General features: G+C 39.0%; 1 protein-coding gene across 5 annotated transcripts in view; it reads left to right on the top strand.

Moving 5' to 3' along the window:
• The window catches only part of ZNF618 (zinc finger protein 618), a 196,651-nt gene extending 182,468 nt beyond the window's left edge, over window positions 1-14,183 (top strand). For all 5 annotated transcript variants that reach the window (XM_089675153.1, XM_089675152.1, XM_089675151.1 and 2 more), the window contains one exon: window positions 1,363-14,183. In XM_089675153.1, coding sequence (XP_089531279.1) covers window positions 1,363-2,897 — 1,535 coding nt within the window. In that variant the 3' untranslated portion in view covers window positions 2,898-14,183. The remainder of the gene's footprint in view (window positions 1-1,362) is intronic.
• Window positions 14,184-16,918: the final 2,735 nt, after the last annotated feature.

Below are 16,918 nucleotides of genomic sequence, written 5' to 3'. Positions count from 1 at the left end.
GCCAATTTAGCTGAAGCTGGAGGGCACAGGTTTTTCATCCAACCCTGCTGCCAACAGCTTGTCAAACTTTGTAAGAGTCTGACAGCTGTTGAGGCTTGACGGGGCAGGGCAATGCACCTAATGGTATGTACATTTAGGGCAGTATGCGCCTAGGAATGAATGCCCAGAACACAAGCAATCTGCATTCGAGGCATTTGTCTCTAAACAGAAGTTCCGCTGAGTGCACCTACCAGCTCCGTCCAGCCACAGCAGCTGTTTAAACTCTTATAGAGTATGACAGGTTGGCGGCAGAAAGGCTAGACAGTGCGCCTGTGCCCTCCAGCCAAAGCTAAATGCCCAGTATGCATGAGCCCTTAAATGTTAAAAGAGTTAAGGGGATAACTGAATAAACATGTTGGTACCACCTTTACTAATATAATCAGGAAACAGAAATAGCAAAAGGTAGAGCTAAGATGGAGCCAGGAAGCTGACCCTTTACGTTTTAACTCTCAATACGTTCAAGGACATTTTTGGATACATTTGTAGGTTAAAATGGAAACCTTGAGATATATATTTTGCCAGATCCCTGCTACAGTTTCTCATTTTGGGATTACTGTAGTGCAGAGGCCTCCAAACTTTCTAAACAAAGGGACAGTTTACTGTCCTTAACACTTTAGGGTGGCTAGACTGTGGCCTTTGGGAGTAGAAAAGGTCCTGGTGTCAGTGGGGAAAAAAAACAATGCACCTTCTTTGGTGTTAGTGGGAGGAACTGTGCCCCATCATTGGTGTCAGCGGGAGGAATTGTGTCCCTTCTATGGTGTCATTGGGCCCCCCTTCCTTGTTGGAGTCACTAGGAGAAACTGTGCTCCATTGTTGGTATCATTGGGAGGAATTGTGCCTCATCATTGCTGTCAGTGAGGGGAATTATGCCTTATTGTTGGTATCAGTGGATGTAATGGTGCCCCAAGGGCCAGATTAAAGCAAGCAAAGGCCCGCACCTGGCCCCAGGGCCACAGTTTGAAGACCACTGCTGTAGTTCATGGGTCCATCCCACTTCCATTTATCTGCTGCTCTGAAAGTCCCTGCTTCTTAGTACCAAGATGTTTCCCGCAGCCACTAATTCGATGCAAACCTGACTTTGGTGATATAGGAAGCTGCAAAGGCTTCGGGACGTACAAATCCAGTAAACTGTGAAGTGCTCTCTGGACTCTGTTTAAATCAAGTGTTTAAACAAAACTCAGAATAATGTAACCTGAGTGAACTTTCTGAATTTGTATATATTTGCATTGTTTATTAGATAGCATTAGAAGCTCACTGATTTGGTTAAAAAATAAATTAATTTTCTTTTCGTAATATGTTTGTTTTTCGCCATTTCACCTGCAGAAGCAACAACAGTAACACCTCCTGTAATTACGCCTGTGACACCTATCAACAATTCGCTTCCTGAAAAGGAGCGTCAGAATATTGCTGAGCGGCTTCTGAGAGTAATGTGTGCTGATCTTGGAGCCTTGAGCGTTCTCAACGGGAAAGACTTCTTCAAGCTGGCACAAACACTCGTTGACACTGGAGCTCGCTATGGAGCATTTTCTATAAATGAAATCCTGGGAAATATGAACAGCCTGGCCATGAAACATTTACCACGAATGTACAACCAAGTGAAAGTAAAAGTGACCTGTGCCCTAGGGGGGAACGTCTGCTTAGGGATTGGGGTGACTTGCCACTCACAGAGCGTTGGTTCTGACTCTTGCTATGTGCTCACTGCATATCAAGCAGAAGGGCATCAGATAAAACGTTATGTCTTGGGAATTAAAGACACAGACAATAGAGACAGTGGAGAATTTATCCATCAGTGGGTACAGAATGTACTCTCCGAGTTTGTCATGTCAGAAATCAGGACTGTTTATGTCACAGACTGCAAAGTAAATTCTTCAGCTTTCTCCAAGGTTGGGACTTGCCTACGTTGCTCTGCATGTTCTTTAAACTCTGTGGTACAAAGTGTGTTAAACAAACGCACCTTGCAGGCCCGCAATATGCACGAGGTCATAGAGCTTTTGAATGTCACAGAAGAGCTGGCTGGAACTGCTGGTATAGTTAAAGAAACATTTGGCTCCCTTGAGGAAAGCTCCCCCCCTCCCTGTTGGAATTCTGTGACGGACTCCCTGTTGCTCGTTCATGAGCGGTATGAGCAAATCTGTGAATTTTATAGCCGGGCAAAAAAGTTGAACATTATCCAAAACCTGAACAAGCATCTACTGAGCAATTTAGCCGCCATACTGGCCCCTGTGAAACAAGCTGTCATTGACCTTAGCAACGAGCGTAAACCAACCCTACAGCTTGTGCTGCCTACCTATGTTAAGTTGGAGAAGCTCTTCACCTCAAAAGCAAATGACGCAGGGGTCATAAGCAAACTGTGCCACCTCTTTCTCGAAGCTTTAAAGGAGAACTTCAAGGTTGAGTCTGCACACAAAGTTGCCATGATTCTGGACCCTCAACAGAAACTGCGGCCTGTCCCTCCTTACCAACACGAGGAAATCATTACTAAAGTCTGTGAATTAATTAATGAGGTCAGGGATGGAGTAGAAGAGACAGAGTTCGTGGTTCCTCCTAAAAAAGCTAGACAATCTTCAGAGTCAACCAAAGTTCAGGATGATGACCGAATGGGGAAGAATGAAGTCTATGACTATTTACAGGAGCCCCTTTTTCAAGTGACCCCTGACCTTTTCCATTTTTGGTCATCTGTAACCCAAAAACACACAAGACTTTCCAAGCTCGCCTTCTGGTTGTTGGCCGTTCCAGCTGTCGGAGCACGAAGCGAGTGTGTAAATATGTGTGAGCAGACCATGCTTATTAAAAAACGAAGACTTCTTAGCCCAGAAGACCTAAATAAAGTCATGTTTCTTAAATCTAATATGCTTTAAAAACATAATCTGGGAATAAAACACTTCTGTTAAACAAAACACTGTTCCAAAATATAAAAAGTGGATGACTAAGGAACTCACATTAAAACACTGTGGACCTCAAAAAGTGGAAACGCTAGGAACCAAGTGCTTTTTGTTTCTGTTTGTTTTTTTTTTTATACTATAAAGAGACGGAACAAGGAATGTTTTTGGACTTTTGGTGAACGTGTTAAGAGGCAAACAATGGTGACCTTTCTAAACGCTACAGGCAGCTGACTTCCAAAGTCACTTGAAATTAATTTCTACACAAAAGACTTTTTCTCTACATCGAATAAGTATTTATTTCAGGGTATTAGCAGGACCTTAACTAACGTGGTAAGACATCATACAAAACACAAACATATTTTATTGGGGAGGAAAAAATTTAGGGGAGGCAGGTTGGCTCAAGATAACGGTTTAGGATTTAAATACAGTGTTTTATCTGCAGTTATTTTTTTACTTTTATCTCTGATCCCATTTTTTTCGTTGTTTGAAGAATCTTTTAGGACTACAATAAGTATAAAGTCTGATGGAAAATTCTAAGTTTTTTATTTTTTATAATAGATGATTCATTCTGTAGACTACTGTATGTTAACTCGACTGTCCTAACTCATCTTATTGGTTTGGTGTTAAAAATTTGTTTTATCTGAAGCACATAAATGTTCTTGTTGTTGCTAATTTATGAATGGGAAAGAACGTAACTATTGAGAAATACAGGCAGTGACCATGAATGTACATGCAGCTTCTGGCACAATATGATGTCCTTCATCGTATCTGTAGCACGACTGGTTTTGCAGCACAGTGAGCCATGCACACTTAGGTGGGGACTTGGCATCTTTTGGTGTTTGGAGGTTAATGTTGATGTCACTTATTAAGTTTATGATGGGCCTTTTATTCTTTTTTTTTTTTTTTTTTTTAACATTGTAACAATTGATTTATAATACAGTCTATTTGAGAGGTTTGTTATTGTATATATGTTTTTTGTTGACTCAAATCCCAGTTTTCTTAAGATTACCTTGTGAATATATATGTTTTCATATATAAACATGTTGGAGGCGATGATAACAGAAGCTCGTTATAAATCTGTGTCCCCAAAATTACTTTAACGCCAAAAAGGGATTTTGACATGCTTAATTTCACAGTTTTTAAAAGAAAACTCCTAGAGCATTTTGACAAATACACATTATTGTAAATTTGCCTGAAAATAATTGTGGACCATAACTTCCACCTACTTGCTGTTTTATATTTATATAAATGAACATAATAGACAAGCACTGTTGAGCCCTGTGTATGCATTGTACAAACATGGCTGCCCCCAATTACATATATATTTTTTTACATTAAAAAAGAGAAGCAAGTTTTGTTTTACACATTAGGACATTAGTATATAATTGTATGAATATGACAGTCACATTCACATATATTTCCTAAGAAAAAAAAACTTCAGAAGACTTTATTCAAAATCAGATTTTTACGTAAGCCATTTTGTGACAGAGCCAATGTGCATGTATTTGCTACAAGGAACTACTGCCTCATCAGAACTTTAGTTAGGAAGGAACCCAGTGAAGTCATTGGTGGTTAGTGAAATGATAGCAAAGTCTCGAAGTTTGGTTTAAGCCACAATCAATGGCCTGTAGTTGTAGACAAGTGGTTCCTTAGCCAACAAATTTGGGGCACAGTGTGCAGATGCTGGTGTTTTATTGGTCTTTGGACTAGCTTGATAAAAGGTCTGTATTTCTCAGTTCTTTGAGATCTGTCTCCCTGAATTTAAATGAGTTATCTTTAATGGAGGCAGGCTCTATGATACTAATCTATTTTATGTGTCCTCCATAATGTTTGTTTTTTTACCACCCAAGGTAATTTTAGAGCCGTTTTGAACCAAATTTATTTATCTGACAAACATACTTTTTGTATTGGAACCAAAGCATCTTTAAGGTATGTATAACCAAAGGGTAAGGAGTTTTTCTTATGAGGATATGACATTGAGCAGAATTAAGCTTTTTGTAGAGCATCCTTTTCGATCTCTTTCTTCTGTTTTATTTTTTGCATTGATATCATTTCTCCAGAAAAAAAAAACACTGTTAAAACTGATATTTACCTCATTTTGAATGGTTGTCATGTAGGATTTATTACATGCACACTGTTTTGGCAAACATTTTTTAGGCCAAAGTATTTTATGTGTGAATTCAACCTGTTGGTTTGCTAAAGCCTAGTAGTACCTCATGAATCTAAAGTTAACTTTCTTGTATGTTAGACGGGCAGTGTCTCGATGATGTCTCCAGTTTGTCCTACTGGTGATCTATATAAAGGTTCTGGCACAAAATGGCCAGCTAATGTCCGCGTTGTTAGTTGTTGCAGATTCTTATACTCTGTTTTATTGCCTTTTTTAGCCTTGTTTTATGACCTGTTTCTGGATTTAAAATTTCTGTGTTTTGCCAATGCTAGGCAAAGCAAAAGGGTCATTTTCACACACCTCTCAGCAGATACAACCCTGTGGTATGAGATGGTGAAGTTATAGTTTACAGGGCTACGGTGATCAGTCCAGTGCTGTTACATAATTTAAGTGACATGCCATTCGTTATTGGGTCATTTCTTTTCATTTCCAGCTGCACAACAGAGAGCAGAATAGGGAGCTACAGGGAGGGTAAGTGCTGCCGAGGAAGGGGCAAGGAGATTTAAACATGTGCTTTAGGGTGTCCCCATCTTCTCATGGAGTCAATGGAGGAAATCTAAAATTGTATTAAATAACACACACACTATATTGTTTGGTTTTTTTATTTGGTAGAGTGGGCAGAAATGTTAAAAAAAAATCAGGTTTTAATTTTTAATCTGTATCCAAATTAGGGAGATTTCCCTTCACTTCCAGCCCTCATGCCAAATGTTATTGTTACTGGAAGTGAGGTTTCCCAAAAGGAAACCTTCACAACGCTGGGATTTTTTATTTTTATGTAAGCAAACTTGGCAAGTGTTAACACCCAAATCAGGTTTTTATTACTGTGTCCATTTTAGAGAGATGTCATCCCACTTTGCCCAGTTGAATACTGAGTTGAAACAAAAAAAAAATCCATATAGGTATTGAGTAGTACCAGGAAATGTGTAGAGATTTACTACATTTAAGTGTAGATAATTAAAATGAATTAAACAGAAAAAGTTAATAAAACTAATAAACGGCTTTTGAAAATTAAAAAAAATGCCAACCTATGACAACATTTTAGAAACAGTTGAAAGGCTTCTTATTGTGAGCGGACTGCTTTTCCTAGCAGCCCTTGCAGCTAAGTAATTGCACAGCCATGCATAAGTGTTTTTTTGTGGCTGGAATTTGGGAAAAGACATGAACAACTGCACTGTCTATGTGGCATACACCTACCAAGACTCCTTACATCAATCAGTGGGCAGAGGTTTTAATAGCTGGGACAGCCAAAGTATGCAGTTTTAGGTCTGCTCGGCAGCAGCAGAATAGGTGTGTAGCTAAGTTATATTTGTTTTACACATCCAGCCAAGCGCAGAAGGATTGTGGGCTTCTTACAAATGGATGCTTGGTAGCAGGGTAAAAATCAGTCTATGAGCTGAGAGGGGAAATTGGTAGTTGCAGAACCATGTTTTGGCTTTCCTGAAGACAACTATAGCAGATGTTGGTGTTTTGAAGTTAAAAAGATTTCATAAACCAGACAAATCTAGAAGCCAGAAGGTGTTATGAGCTAGACAATACTTCTTCCATTAACCGTAATGGGAAAAACTCAAACATTAGGCAGCATCTATTCATCTTTAAACACATTGGCCCACTTCCTGGATATTGGCCAGCCCACCTTAAAGGGGATTTAAAGTGAGAATACTCAAATGTTCAGGGTGAAAAATTCCCTCCCAAAGTTCTTTGCCTGTTAGCTGTTTCGGGTTGCCAACACAATGCTGAAGTTGTTTGGCTTTTAGCTTTGCGATTCAAATCAGTCTTGGTAACTGGATGAAATTAGTCAGGCTCTGAGGCCATACTGGAGAAAGCAAACAAGTGCCTAGTAATGCTGCAGCCTCAGCTCTACATAATCTCCTATATAGCAGTGGATTGTTGCAGGAGGGAGGGTTGCTCCCGTCAATGAAATTAGGCCCTAGAACAAAGGGATTTGTCACTTTAGGCTAGTGGAAAGAACCTTCCCAAATCATTTTCCAGGACAGTTACTTGAGAGATGATTGCCTTTGCCCTCAACAGGAAACACAAAGCAGAAAGAGATTTAAAAGCCCTCTCCCTCCCTCCCATCCTCAGTAGTTTTGTGTTGACCATCATGTTTTTGTTTCCCCTGGCTCAGATAATTGTGGTTGTCAGGCCCCCTTCAGGTGATGAAGTCCTAGTATGCTTATGTTCCTGATTGAGTTGCTTACCTGAGGACTTTTTCCCTTAAGACATGTGGTGGACCTTGCCGCTCAAATGCTGCAGGCAACTACGATGGCCCAATGTTTTTTTGACCTCTTCATTCTGATGCTGTAAGGGCACTGGTAGTTATTGGTCCTCCTGGGAGTTTCTTCTCTCATTTTTTCTGCAGGACCCCTGTATGGTAGATAGACCAAGGCGGACCAATAAGGCACTGGCTCCATTTTGGCCCCAGATATTGATACACTTCTAGTGTGCCTTATGTGCATATCCACCCAGTCGATTTTTAAGCACAGGTGTCCATGTTCCATGTGCTGGCTTGTTCCAGGCTCTGGTTGCCAAAAGGGGTTGGTGGAGAATGTCGGGGAAGCATCGGGCCACCAGTGATTACTACAGGCTGCAGGAGTGGAGGACATACTGCTGTGGGTCCTAGGGTGTGTGAAGGCCCAGACAGCAAGCCTCCTAAAGAAACTGCTACTCCTAGTGGTCAAGATCATCCAGAACCAAGCAGAGGTCATTTTGATAGTTCCATGGGTCCAGGAAGAAGCTGGTTTTCATGTATGATTTCTCTGGCAGTCGGCCAACAACAACAACAACCCCCCCCCCCCCCTCCCTCCCAGATGCTACATAATTGTCCAGATTTGTTATAACAGGGACCAATGTTCCATCTGGTTTCTTGTCTCTTCTGCCTGGAGGCAGAGATGAGGATTCTCAAGAAAAGAGATGTTCTCCCCTAATCGTGAAGTGAGTACTAGGAAACTATGCACTTAAGTATGGAAGACGTTTTATTCTTGGCAAAAAAAGATTTGGCATACATTCATAGTCAATTCCTACAGTTCTGAATTTTCTCAAGCAAGGAGTTAAGAGGGTACTGTGCAACAAATCCTTTTAAGTACAGGTGACAGTCCTTTTGTTTTTTCTGGCGATTAGATTTACCTATCTTCTAGCCTTATGAGTAGCCCCATCTAAGGGCTGAGTGCCTCTTAGAGTACAATGGCCTGATGGATTAGAGACACTATTATTTTAGCATACATTTCTAGTCAGTTACCACTTGCTAGAATTAGAGCTCACTCCCCAAGGTTGAGGGCAGGTGCTTTATAGAAAGATATCCCTAGAGACTTTGGTATGGTCCTCAAGCTGTGCTACTGTGTGGAAATGTTATCCAGCCAGGACTTCCTCAGAAGGAAGGTGTTGCAGGCATCCCTTATGGGATGTTCGTTTATCCTTGCAAGTAGCTGTTCTGGACAATGATCTGGAAAAACCATGCTTAACCTTACCAGTAATGGTATTTCTGCACATCATCCAGGACATTGTTCATATTCCCACACAGAAGTTTTTAGTTTAGCCCCTTCTTGCCCAGTGTCATTAGTACAGTGTCTTTTTTTTTGTTAGCACTGATCACTGTATTGGTTCACTGGGGATGTCAGTGACAGTTAGTCAGTCCCCCCCAGCGTCATATGCCTGCCTCAGTCCTGCTATAAGTCACTGATTGCCACCATTACTAATATTAAAAAAAAAAAATCCAGTATCTATACCACCATTTGGAGATGCTATAGCTTTCACGTAAACCAATTAATGTACACATAGTGATTTTTTTTTTCTTTAGCAAAGACATAGCAGAATACATTTTGGCCTAAATTTATGATGAAATTAGATTTTTTTTTGCTGGACATGTTTAATAGCAAAAAGTCAAAAATATTTTTTTTTTCTCAAAATTGTCAGCCTTTTTTTTTTTAATAGTGCAAAAAATTAAAACCGTAGAAGCGATCAAATACCGAAAGAAAGCTATTTGTGGGGGAAAAAAGGACATAAATTTCATCTGGGTGCAGCGTTACATGACTGCGCAATTGTCAGTTAAAGTAACACAGCACCATATCGCAAAAAATGGCCTGGTCAGGAAGGGGGGTAAATCCTCTGGAGGGCAAGTGGTTAAAGTGATGGTGTTTGAAATATTGCAGTTTTACCTAAAAATTCCCCTCTTGTTCATTGGTGGGGGTTCTTTACATACAACAATTGAGGATGAGGGGGAGGAAGGGGCTTTTTAATTCCTTTCTCTTTGTGTTTCCTGTTGAAGGTGGAGCCAATCATTTTCTCAAGTAGCTGTCCTGAAAGATTCTCAAAAATATCATTATTGGTAAGTGTAGCCTTGGTTTTGCCATGTGGTCAATCGATGACTAGCCACCCTATCACAAAACACCTGTTGTGCTATATTCTTTGAGATGGATTTTTTTTTTAATGATTATTTCATACCAGCACAGAATGGGTCCTTCCAATGTACATAAATAAACCGCTGCACCTGGAATATACTTTAGAGAAGCTGGTCGGTGGGGAACGTAGAAAAGCTAGTTTGGTCTTCAGCACTTGTAGCCTGACAGCTATAATTTCCCACATTTCAGAAGGCTGCAAAGTTGTAAGTGCCAAACTTATGAAAGTTCAAGCCTGCCTTGATAGCTGCTATGACATTTATGCAGGAGTGAGATTCGGATTGAAACAGCAGTGTTACCAAACCTTAAGGCCCTCCCGGCCTTAGACCCATATTTAACCATTTAGCCACAGCAATAAACATTAATGTATGATAATAAAGATGATTATACAGATGATGATGGTGCACTATTTCTATGCTGCACCATCATCTTGTATTTGAGGTCCAGTTATCACTTTCTGGTATTACCATCTGGTGCCATGCCGCTAGATCTTGCCTCTGTCTGTAACAGATCTGATTGTCACCTTTCCAAACTGCTTGGCTCTGCCTGACCTTCTGTACCACCTTCTTCTGGATTGTAGTCCACCACTGTAATAAAAAGTGAATCTTGTGCTTGCATAAATGTAGATATGAAATCTTGTACGTTTGGCACTTGCAACCTTCTGAGATGTGTGATATTCTAGGAGACTGCAGGAAAACAATGGCTACGGCACTCATGCCTAGACTGGAAGAAGAAGAAAAGTATTTAAAAGCAGGAAAAAGATAAAGAAGATATCTATTTAGAATGGAGAAGGAATGCATAAAAAGAGGTAAAGTTGAAAATGTACTGAACAGGTCCACTTTAAAGGGAACCTGTACTAAAAGAAATGAATTTGGCTGTCATGCTCATCCAGAAGTGGACAAATTGATCGGCTCATTGCTCTACTCTATCCCCAATTATCAGCATTTTCCTTGATAGCACAAGAACACAACAGATCGGCTTCTTGCTCTCCCAGTCTAGCGCTGCGGTTCTGGAGATTACAAAAGGCTGATACCAATTCAAATCCTTCTACTGACACTAGTTGTATTTAAAAGAAAAAAAACCGAATACATTAACTATATCTTCATGGTAACTCTCAAAGCAGAGCTGCAGGCAAAGTATTAGCTTTAATGAGAATGAACCATATCACATTTTTCTTCATATCATGGTGACAATAAAGCAGTACCCTACATTTGCTAAAACATTGCCCAACTTCGAAAAAAAAATACCAACTTCCATTGTGTTGAGGCAATGGGTCCACTTTAGTTGCAGAGCATGAGGTTAAAAGTATAAAAAAAAATTGCAATAGTCTTGAGACACTGAAACGGTTCATATCTGCTTACATTGAAAGCTCTGGGGTTATTTTTCTTTTTTACTTTCTTTTCTTTTTTTTTTTGGCAGTTTGATTTTTTTTTTTGATTTTTTTTTTAACATGCCCCAGCTGGTCAATTTTCTCCAGTGCTCCTGTGCTGTAAATACAATAGCATTTATTACACTGTATATATTTAAAGCTCTTCTGAGCGCTAAAATAAACACTCCACAGTTCATTAACAAAACTTTTCTGTGGCCAGAAGATCATCTGTGAGAATTAAGAGGAACAGAACTTTTGCAGTTAGCGTTTTTCCGACTGTTGACTTTGCACTGTGTGGAAGTATTTGGCGAAAGTGTGGATGGAAGCTGAATATATAAGCCTGTACATTTTTGAAAATTTCACACAAAAACTTAGAATTCCAAGTGTGATGGAATTCCTAGTCAGTGACCTTTTGTGGGAGGTAGGGTATGTCTAAGGATTGTTTTGTGTACAGATTTTGCACGCATAGGCAGGAACAAAGGCAATATCACATGATCTCTCAGTGTCTCTTATGACAAGTGTTCGGCTAAAATGGACAATTGTCTATAGAGGAACACACAAAGTAAGTTTTCTAGACTCAGTTTTTCTACAGGTATCAATGAATATTTTCTTAATCCTTTTCCTGTTTTGTGTTTAAAATTTCCTAATACCGGTAGTGTGTTTATTTATACTTTTTTTAGTAACACAATATTTTTGTAAAACTTGCCATTTGCCTATGTGGCACCGACGGTTATGACATGCTGTATGCTGGCTCTATGTACTGTATGTTAAGGCAAAAATATTCTCTCCTCAAAACCTCATTAGAAATAGACTTGTTGGTATTTTTTGCTGGTGCAGATTAAGAATCTCACAAACCGAGCAATACTGCACTACTGTTACAACACTAGTTACCTTTTATTTAGTTTTTTTTTTAGTTTTTTTTTATTATTTTGTGCAACTGTGGTGTGGAGTTGGCAAAAGGGAATTTGGAACATTGTCAAAATTTTAAATTTTGATTTAATTTTTCATATTATTTTCCCAATTACCTTTTTTGTATGTAAAGTTATTTTTGAGAGCAAAGTTACACATACTACTGAATAAATAGAATTTTATTTTAGGAATAAAATTGAAAAATAAAAACCATAATTTTAGTGTGCAAATATATTAATCTTTTGCATTTCAAGAAGAAAGAGAAAGGTGCTGTCTCAATAATTAAAATTGACTTATGCTATTTAAAAAAAAAAAAAGAAACACAACTGTTAACACAGATAAGAGTAATATATGGCTGTAATATTTACCTTTGATTGAGAAACTGCTGCTCCAGGCTCTTTATTGATAAAAACATGGCCATTTGGAGGTTAGATTGCCTGAGCCTCCCCTTTAGCAGAGATTATGTGACCAAAGGCAGTCTTTACTGTCTTGGGAGCAGCACTGGACAAAGCTTAGCACAGCGTTTTCTACAGGAATGCTATCTCCGAATTTCTTTATGCCAAAAAAATTGTTACTTAGCAAAAAAAAAGGCTTACTAGAATTTTTCAAAGGAACCGAGAGCAGAAGGAGGAGACCAGTGACTACACTTGCCTCCTGAGATCCTTAGGAAATCAAAAGCTGCAAATACATCACTCTTTCCTTCCCCAGGTATATTACTATCCTGGGGTTTTAACATTTGCATTTAGACCTTGTTAACCATCATTCACATTTCTCTTGAACGCTGCTTAGTTTGCGCTATGTAAAATTATTCAATATATAAAAGAACTAATAGGGGAAATAAAAAGGCATACAAGGCTGGATTAATGCGGTAGTGGTAAGGCATCAAATTTATGTTTAATGGGCCTTTAATGCATTGCTATTCAGGTTTTAAACAGACTTACACTTTTTTTCTGCAATCCAGTTGCAATCTGCAAACCACAGGGCACAGATGGTTCACTTCTGTGCATTGTGATGTAACAGGGTTCCATACAAAATTAATGAGATGCAAAGATAAGAAATCAGCCTGTAAAAGGTAGCTTAATTCTGAAATAAATTAGGTTTTTTTTCTTTTTTAAATGCGCTTTTTGTAAATCTTCACTGTGTGTGCTGGCAGCCACATAACCTCCTCAAAGGTTACAAAAACAGTCACCCGGCCAGGCAGCCAACAATCAATACGGTCCCATTCATAAAAATGGTGTTAATGAATGGGGATTATACGTAAAAAGACTTTAGGAGAGGATTGTGTGGTTCCTGCTGGGGTGCACAGCGAAGATATACACGAAGCGGGGACATGCATGGGGAGAAAGTACAAAAAATAAATAAAAAATTGGCTAAAACTTACTTGTTCTAGTTTTATATATATATATATATATATATATATATAAAATATTTTTGTTTTTTTATAGCTGTAGCTAAAAATCTTAAACTTTGGGATAGTAAAAAGGTACCATGCACACTAGCTTGGGGGGAGAAAAAAAAAGTTGCTCCTAGAGGAGTTTAGGGTTTTTCTTCTAGAAGCAACTAATGTTACCCTATGTGTCTATGCACATTTGGTAGTCTAGAGGTGTTTTTTAAGCTTAGCATTTAGAGGCAGAAAATAAACCTCTATTTTGTGTTTTTAAGAGCAGTTTTCTGGCAGAAAAATTAAAGCGCTAAACACTACTACAAAAAAAAAAAAAAAAAGCTTAAACTTAGTGGGTTTTTTTTCTGCCAATAGCACGTTTTTTTTTTTTTGTTTTTTTTTCTTCAGCTAGTGTGGATGGAGCCTTAAAGTTTTTAATACATTTTAACAATCACAGGCTTTTTCTGGCACTGCTACCATTTGCGTGTGGAAGCTCCCTTGTCAACAATCCACCCCACAGATTGTACCTTATAATAGACCCAACTCTAGTGCTAATTCACATCTACTGTCTGCATGGAGACTTGATTTTACTTTTAATGCTGATAGTGCTTTTTTTGCCACTTGCAAGTCAGTGCCTAGATGTGGAGGAGCATTATGTTTCTACTTTAACAATTTTTTTTTTTGTTATTAAAACTATACTTACCTTGGACAAAGTTATATGTAAAAAATGATATATAAATATATATAAAAAACTTACATGGTTTGCTGTTTTACCAGTCTGTTGCTGTTTAAAAAAATTAAAAAAAAAAAGGAAATATATCTTGTATAGATTCCAAACCAATGCGTGACAGTTTGGTATGTAGAAAAGGTGAAATTATAGAAAATAAAAAAAAAAAGATCTTATTACTTGTTAATGCAATGATATTTTCTGACAACTGATGCCAAGATAGGAGACATATTGTAACTGTGAGAATGACCCAGTTGCTTGATGATTTTCTTGTCTGTGTTGTATTTATGGTTTTTCAATAAAATTCAATTTAGACTATGTGCCTTGTTAACACCATCCTCAAAAAAAAAAATACAAAAAAGGTGACCGCAAAAAGATTGGCCTATACTGGGTGGCCAATTGCCAGTGTGTTCAGCAAGAGGGGATAGGCAGAAGAGTGATGTAAAAGTGACCTTACCTGGTTGCTTTGAGCAGGGCTTTGTTAACTATCGCTTTGTGTTTACAGGCTGCACACAGACATATGGTCAATTTTACTTTTTGTGCTGCTTTATATTGGACAGCTGCATGATGGGCCAGGTCTTGCCAGGGTTCATTAGTGTTGGTCTGATGGACCTCAACTCTATATTTGCTTTCCAATGAAAACTTAAACCATTTAGAATGTTACATAACTTTTCTGTACAGTAATAAAATACAGTCAGGTCCATAAATATTGGGACATCGACACAATTCTAACATTTTTGGCTCTATACACCACCACAATGGATTTGAAATGAAACGAACAAGATGTGCTTTAACTGCAGACTGTCAGCTTTATCTGAGGGTATTTACATCTAAATCAGGTGAACGGTGTAGGAATTACAACAGTTTGCATATGTGCCTCCCACTTGTTAAGGGACCAAAAGTAATGGGACAGAATAATAATCATAAATTAAACTTTCACTTTTTAATACTTGGTTGCAAATCCTTTGCAGTCAATTACAGCCTGAAGTCTGGAACGCATAGACATCACCAGACGTTGGGTTTCATCCCTGGTGATGCTCTGCCAGGCCTCTACTGCAACTGTCCTCAGTTCCTGCTTGTTCTTGGGGCATTTTCCCTTCAGTTTTTTCTTCAGCAAGTGAAATGCATGCTCAATCGGATTCAGGTCAGGTGATTGACTTGGCCATTGCATAACATTCCACTTCTTTCCCTTAAAAAACTCTTTGGTTGCTTTTGCAGTATGCTTTGGGTCATTGTCCATCAGCACTGTGAAGCGGCATCCAATGAATTCTGAAGCATTTGGCTGAATATGAGCAGATAATAATGCCCGAAACACTTCAGAATTCATCCTGCTGCTTTTGTCAGCAGTCACATCATCAATAAATACAAGAGAACCAGTTCCATTGGCAGCCATACATGCCCACGCCATGACACTACCACCACCATGCTTCACTGATGAGGTGGTATGCTTAGGATCATGAGCAGTTCCTTTCCTTCTCCATACTCTTCTCTTCCCATCACTCTGGTACAAGTTGATCTTGGTCTCATCTGTCCATAGGATGTTGTTCCAGAACTGTGAAGGCTTTTTTAGATGTCGTTTGGCAAACTCTAATCTGTCCTTCCTGTTTTTGAGGCTCGCCAATGGTTTCCATCTTGTGGTGAACCCTCTGTATTCACTCTGGTGAAGTCTTCTCTTGATTGTTGACTTTGACACACATACACCTACCTCCTGGAGAGTGTTCTTGATCTGGCCAACTGTTGTGAAGGGTGTTTTCTTCACCAGGGAAAGAATTCTTCGGTCATCCACCACAGTTGTTTTCCGTGGTCTTCCGGGTCTTTTGGTGTTGCTGAGCTCACCGGTGCGTTCCTTCTTTTTAAGAATGTTCCAAACAGTTGTTTTGGCCACGCCTAATGTTTTTGCTATCTCTCTGATGGGTTTGTTTTGTTTTTTCAGCCTAATGATGGCTTGATTCACTGATAGTGACAGTTCTTTGGATCTCATCTTGAGAGTTGACAGCAACAGATTCCAAATGCAAATAGCACACTTGAAATTAACTCTGGACCTTTTATCTGCTCATGGTAATTGGGATAATGAGGGAATAACACACCCTGGCCATGGAACAGCTGAGAAGCCAATTGTCCCATTACTTTTGGCCCCTTAACAATTGGGAGGCACATGCAAACTGTTGTAATTCCTACACCGTTCACCTGATTTGGATGTAAATACCCTCAAATTAAAGCGGACAGTCTGCAGTTAAGGCACATCTTGTTCGTTTTATTTCAAATCTATTGTGGTGGTGTATAGAGCCAAAAATGTTAGAATTGTGTTGATGTCCCAATATTTATGGACCTGACTGTAAGCTATCAGACAGATTTGTTTTCAAGAGAACAGTGGGGATTCCTTGTGGCACTATTACCCAAGTAAACAGCTGCAGTTTAATCACCACTTTCAAGGGCTGAAAATTATTAAATTTCTATCAGCAACAGCTTGAACATTAGGGGCTGGTTAACATTAGATGCAGTCCAGTGTGTTTTTCTTCTGCATCAAAAAAATTGCATGCACAGTGTTTTCCATGTATTCCAGTAGCCCTAGTTCACACCAGTGCAATTTCTGATGCAGAAAAAAAGAAAAAGCTGTGTTTTTTTCTGTAAAGAACTGTACTGGAACATAGCAAACTGCACCAGAAAGGAGTGTGGAGTGAACGGTAAGCAAAAACGAATCCGGAATGCATTTTTGTGGTGTGAACGGGCCCTAATATACAATACCCCACTATGGTCTATAGCAGTGATGGCGAACCTTTTTGAGCCCGAGTGACCAAAACTGCAACACAAACCAACTTTTTTATTTCAAAGTGCCAACACTGCAATTAACCATTTGCCTACCGGGCACTTCTACCTCCTTCCTGCCCAGACCAACCAATTTTCAGCTTTCAGTGCTGTTGCACTTGACCATGACAATTGTGCGGTCATGCAACACTCATTTTTTCACACAAATAGAGCTTTTTTTGGTGGTATTTAATCACCACTGGGTGTTTTATTTTTCGCACTATAAATGAAAAAAGAGCAAAAAATTT

The sequence above is a fragment of the Staurois parvus genome, unplaced genomic scaffold (assembly GCF_062004578.1).
Source record: "Staurois parvus isolate SC_StPar_1 unplaced genomic scaffold, SC_StPar_1.0 ptg000154l, whole genome shotgun sequence".
Classification (NCBI taxonomy): Eukaryota; Metazoa; Chordata; class Amphibia; order Anura; family Ranidae; genus Staurois; species Staurois parvus.
The sequence above is the reverse complement of the archived record's forward strand: the minus strand, read 5'-3'. Positions and strand labels throughout refer to the sequence as shown.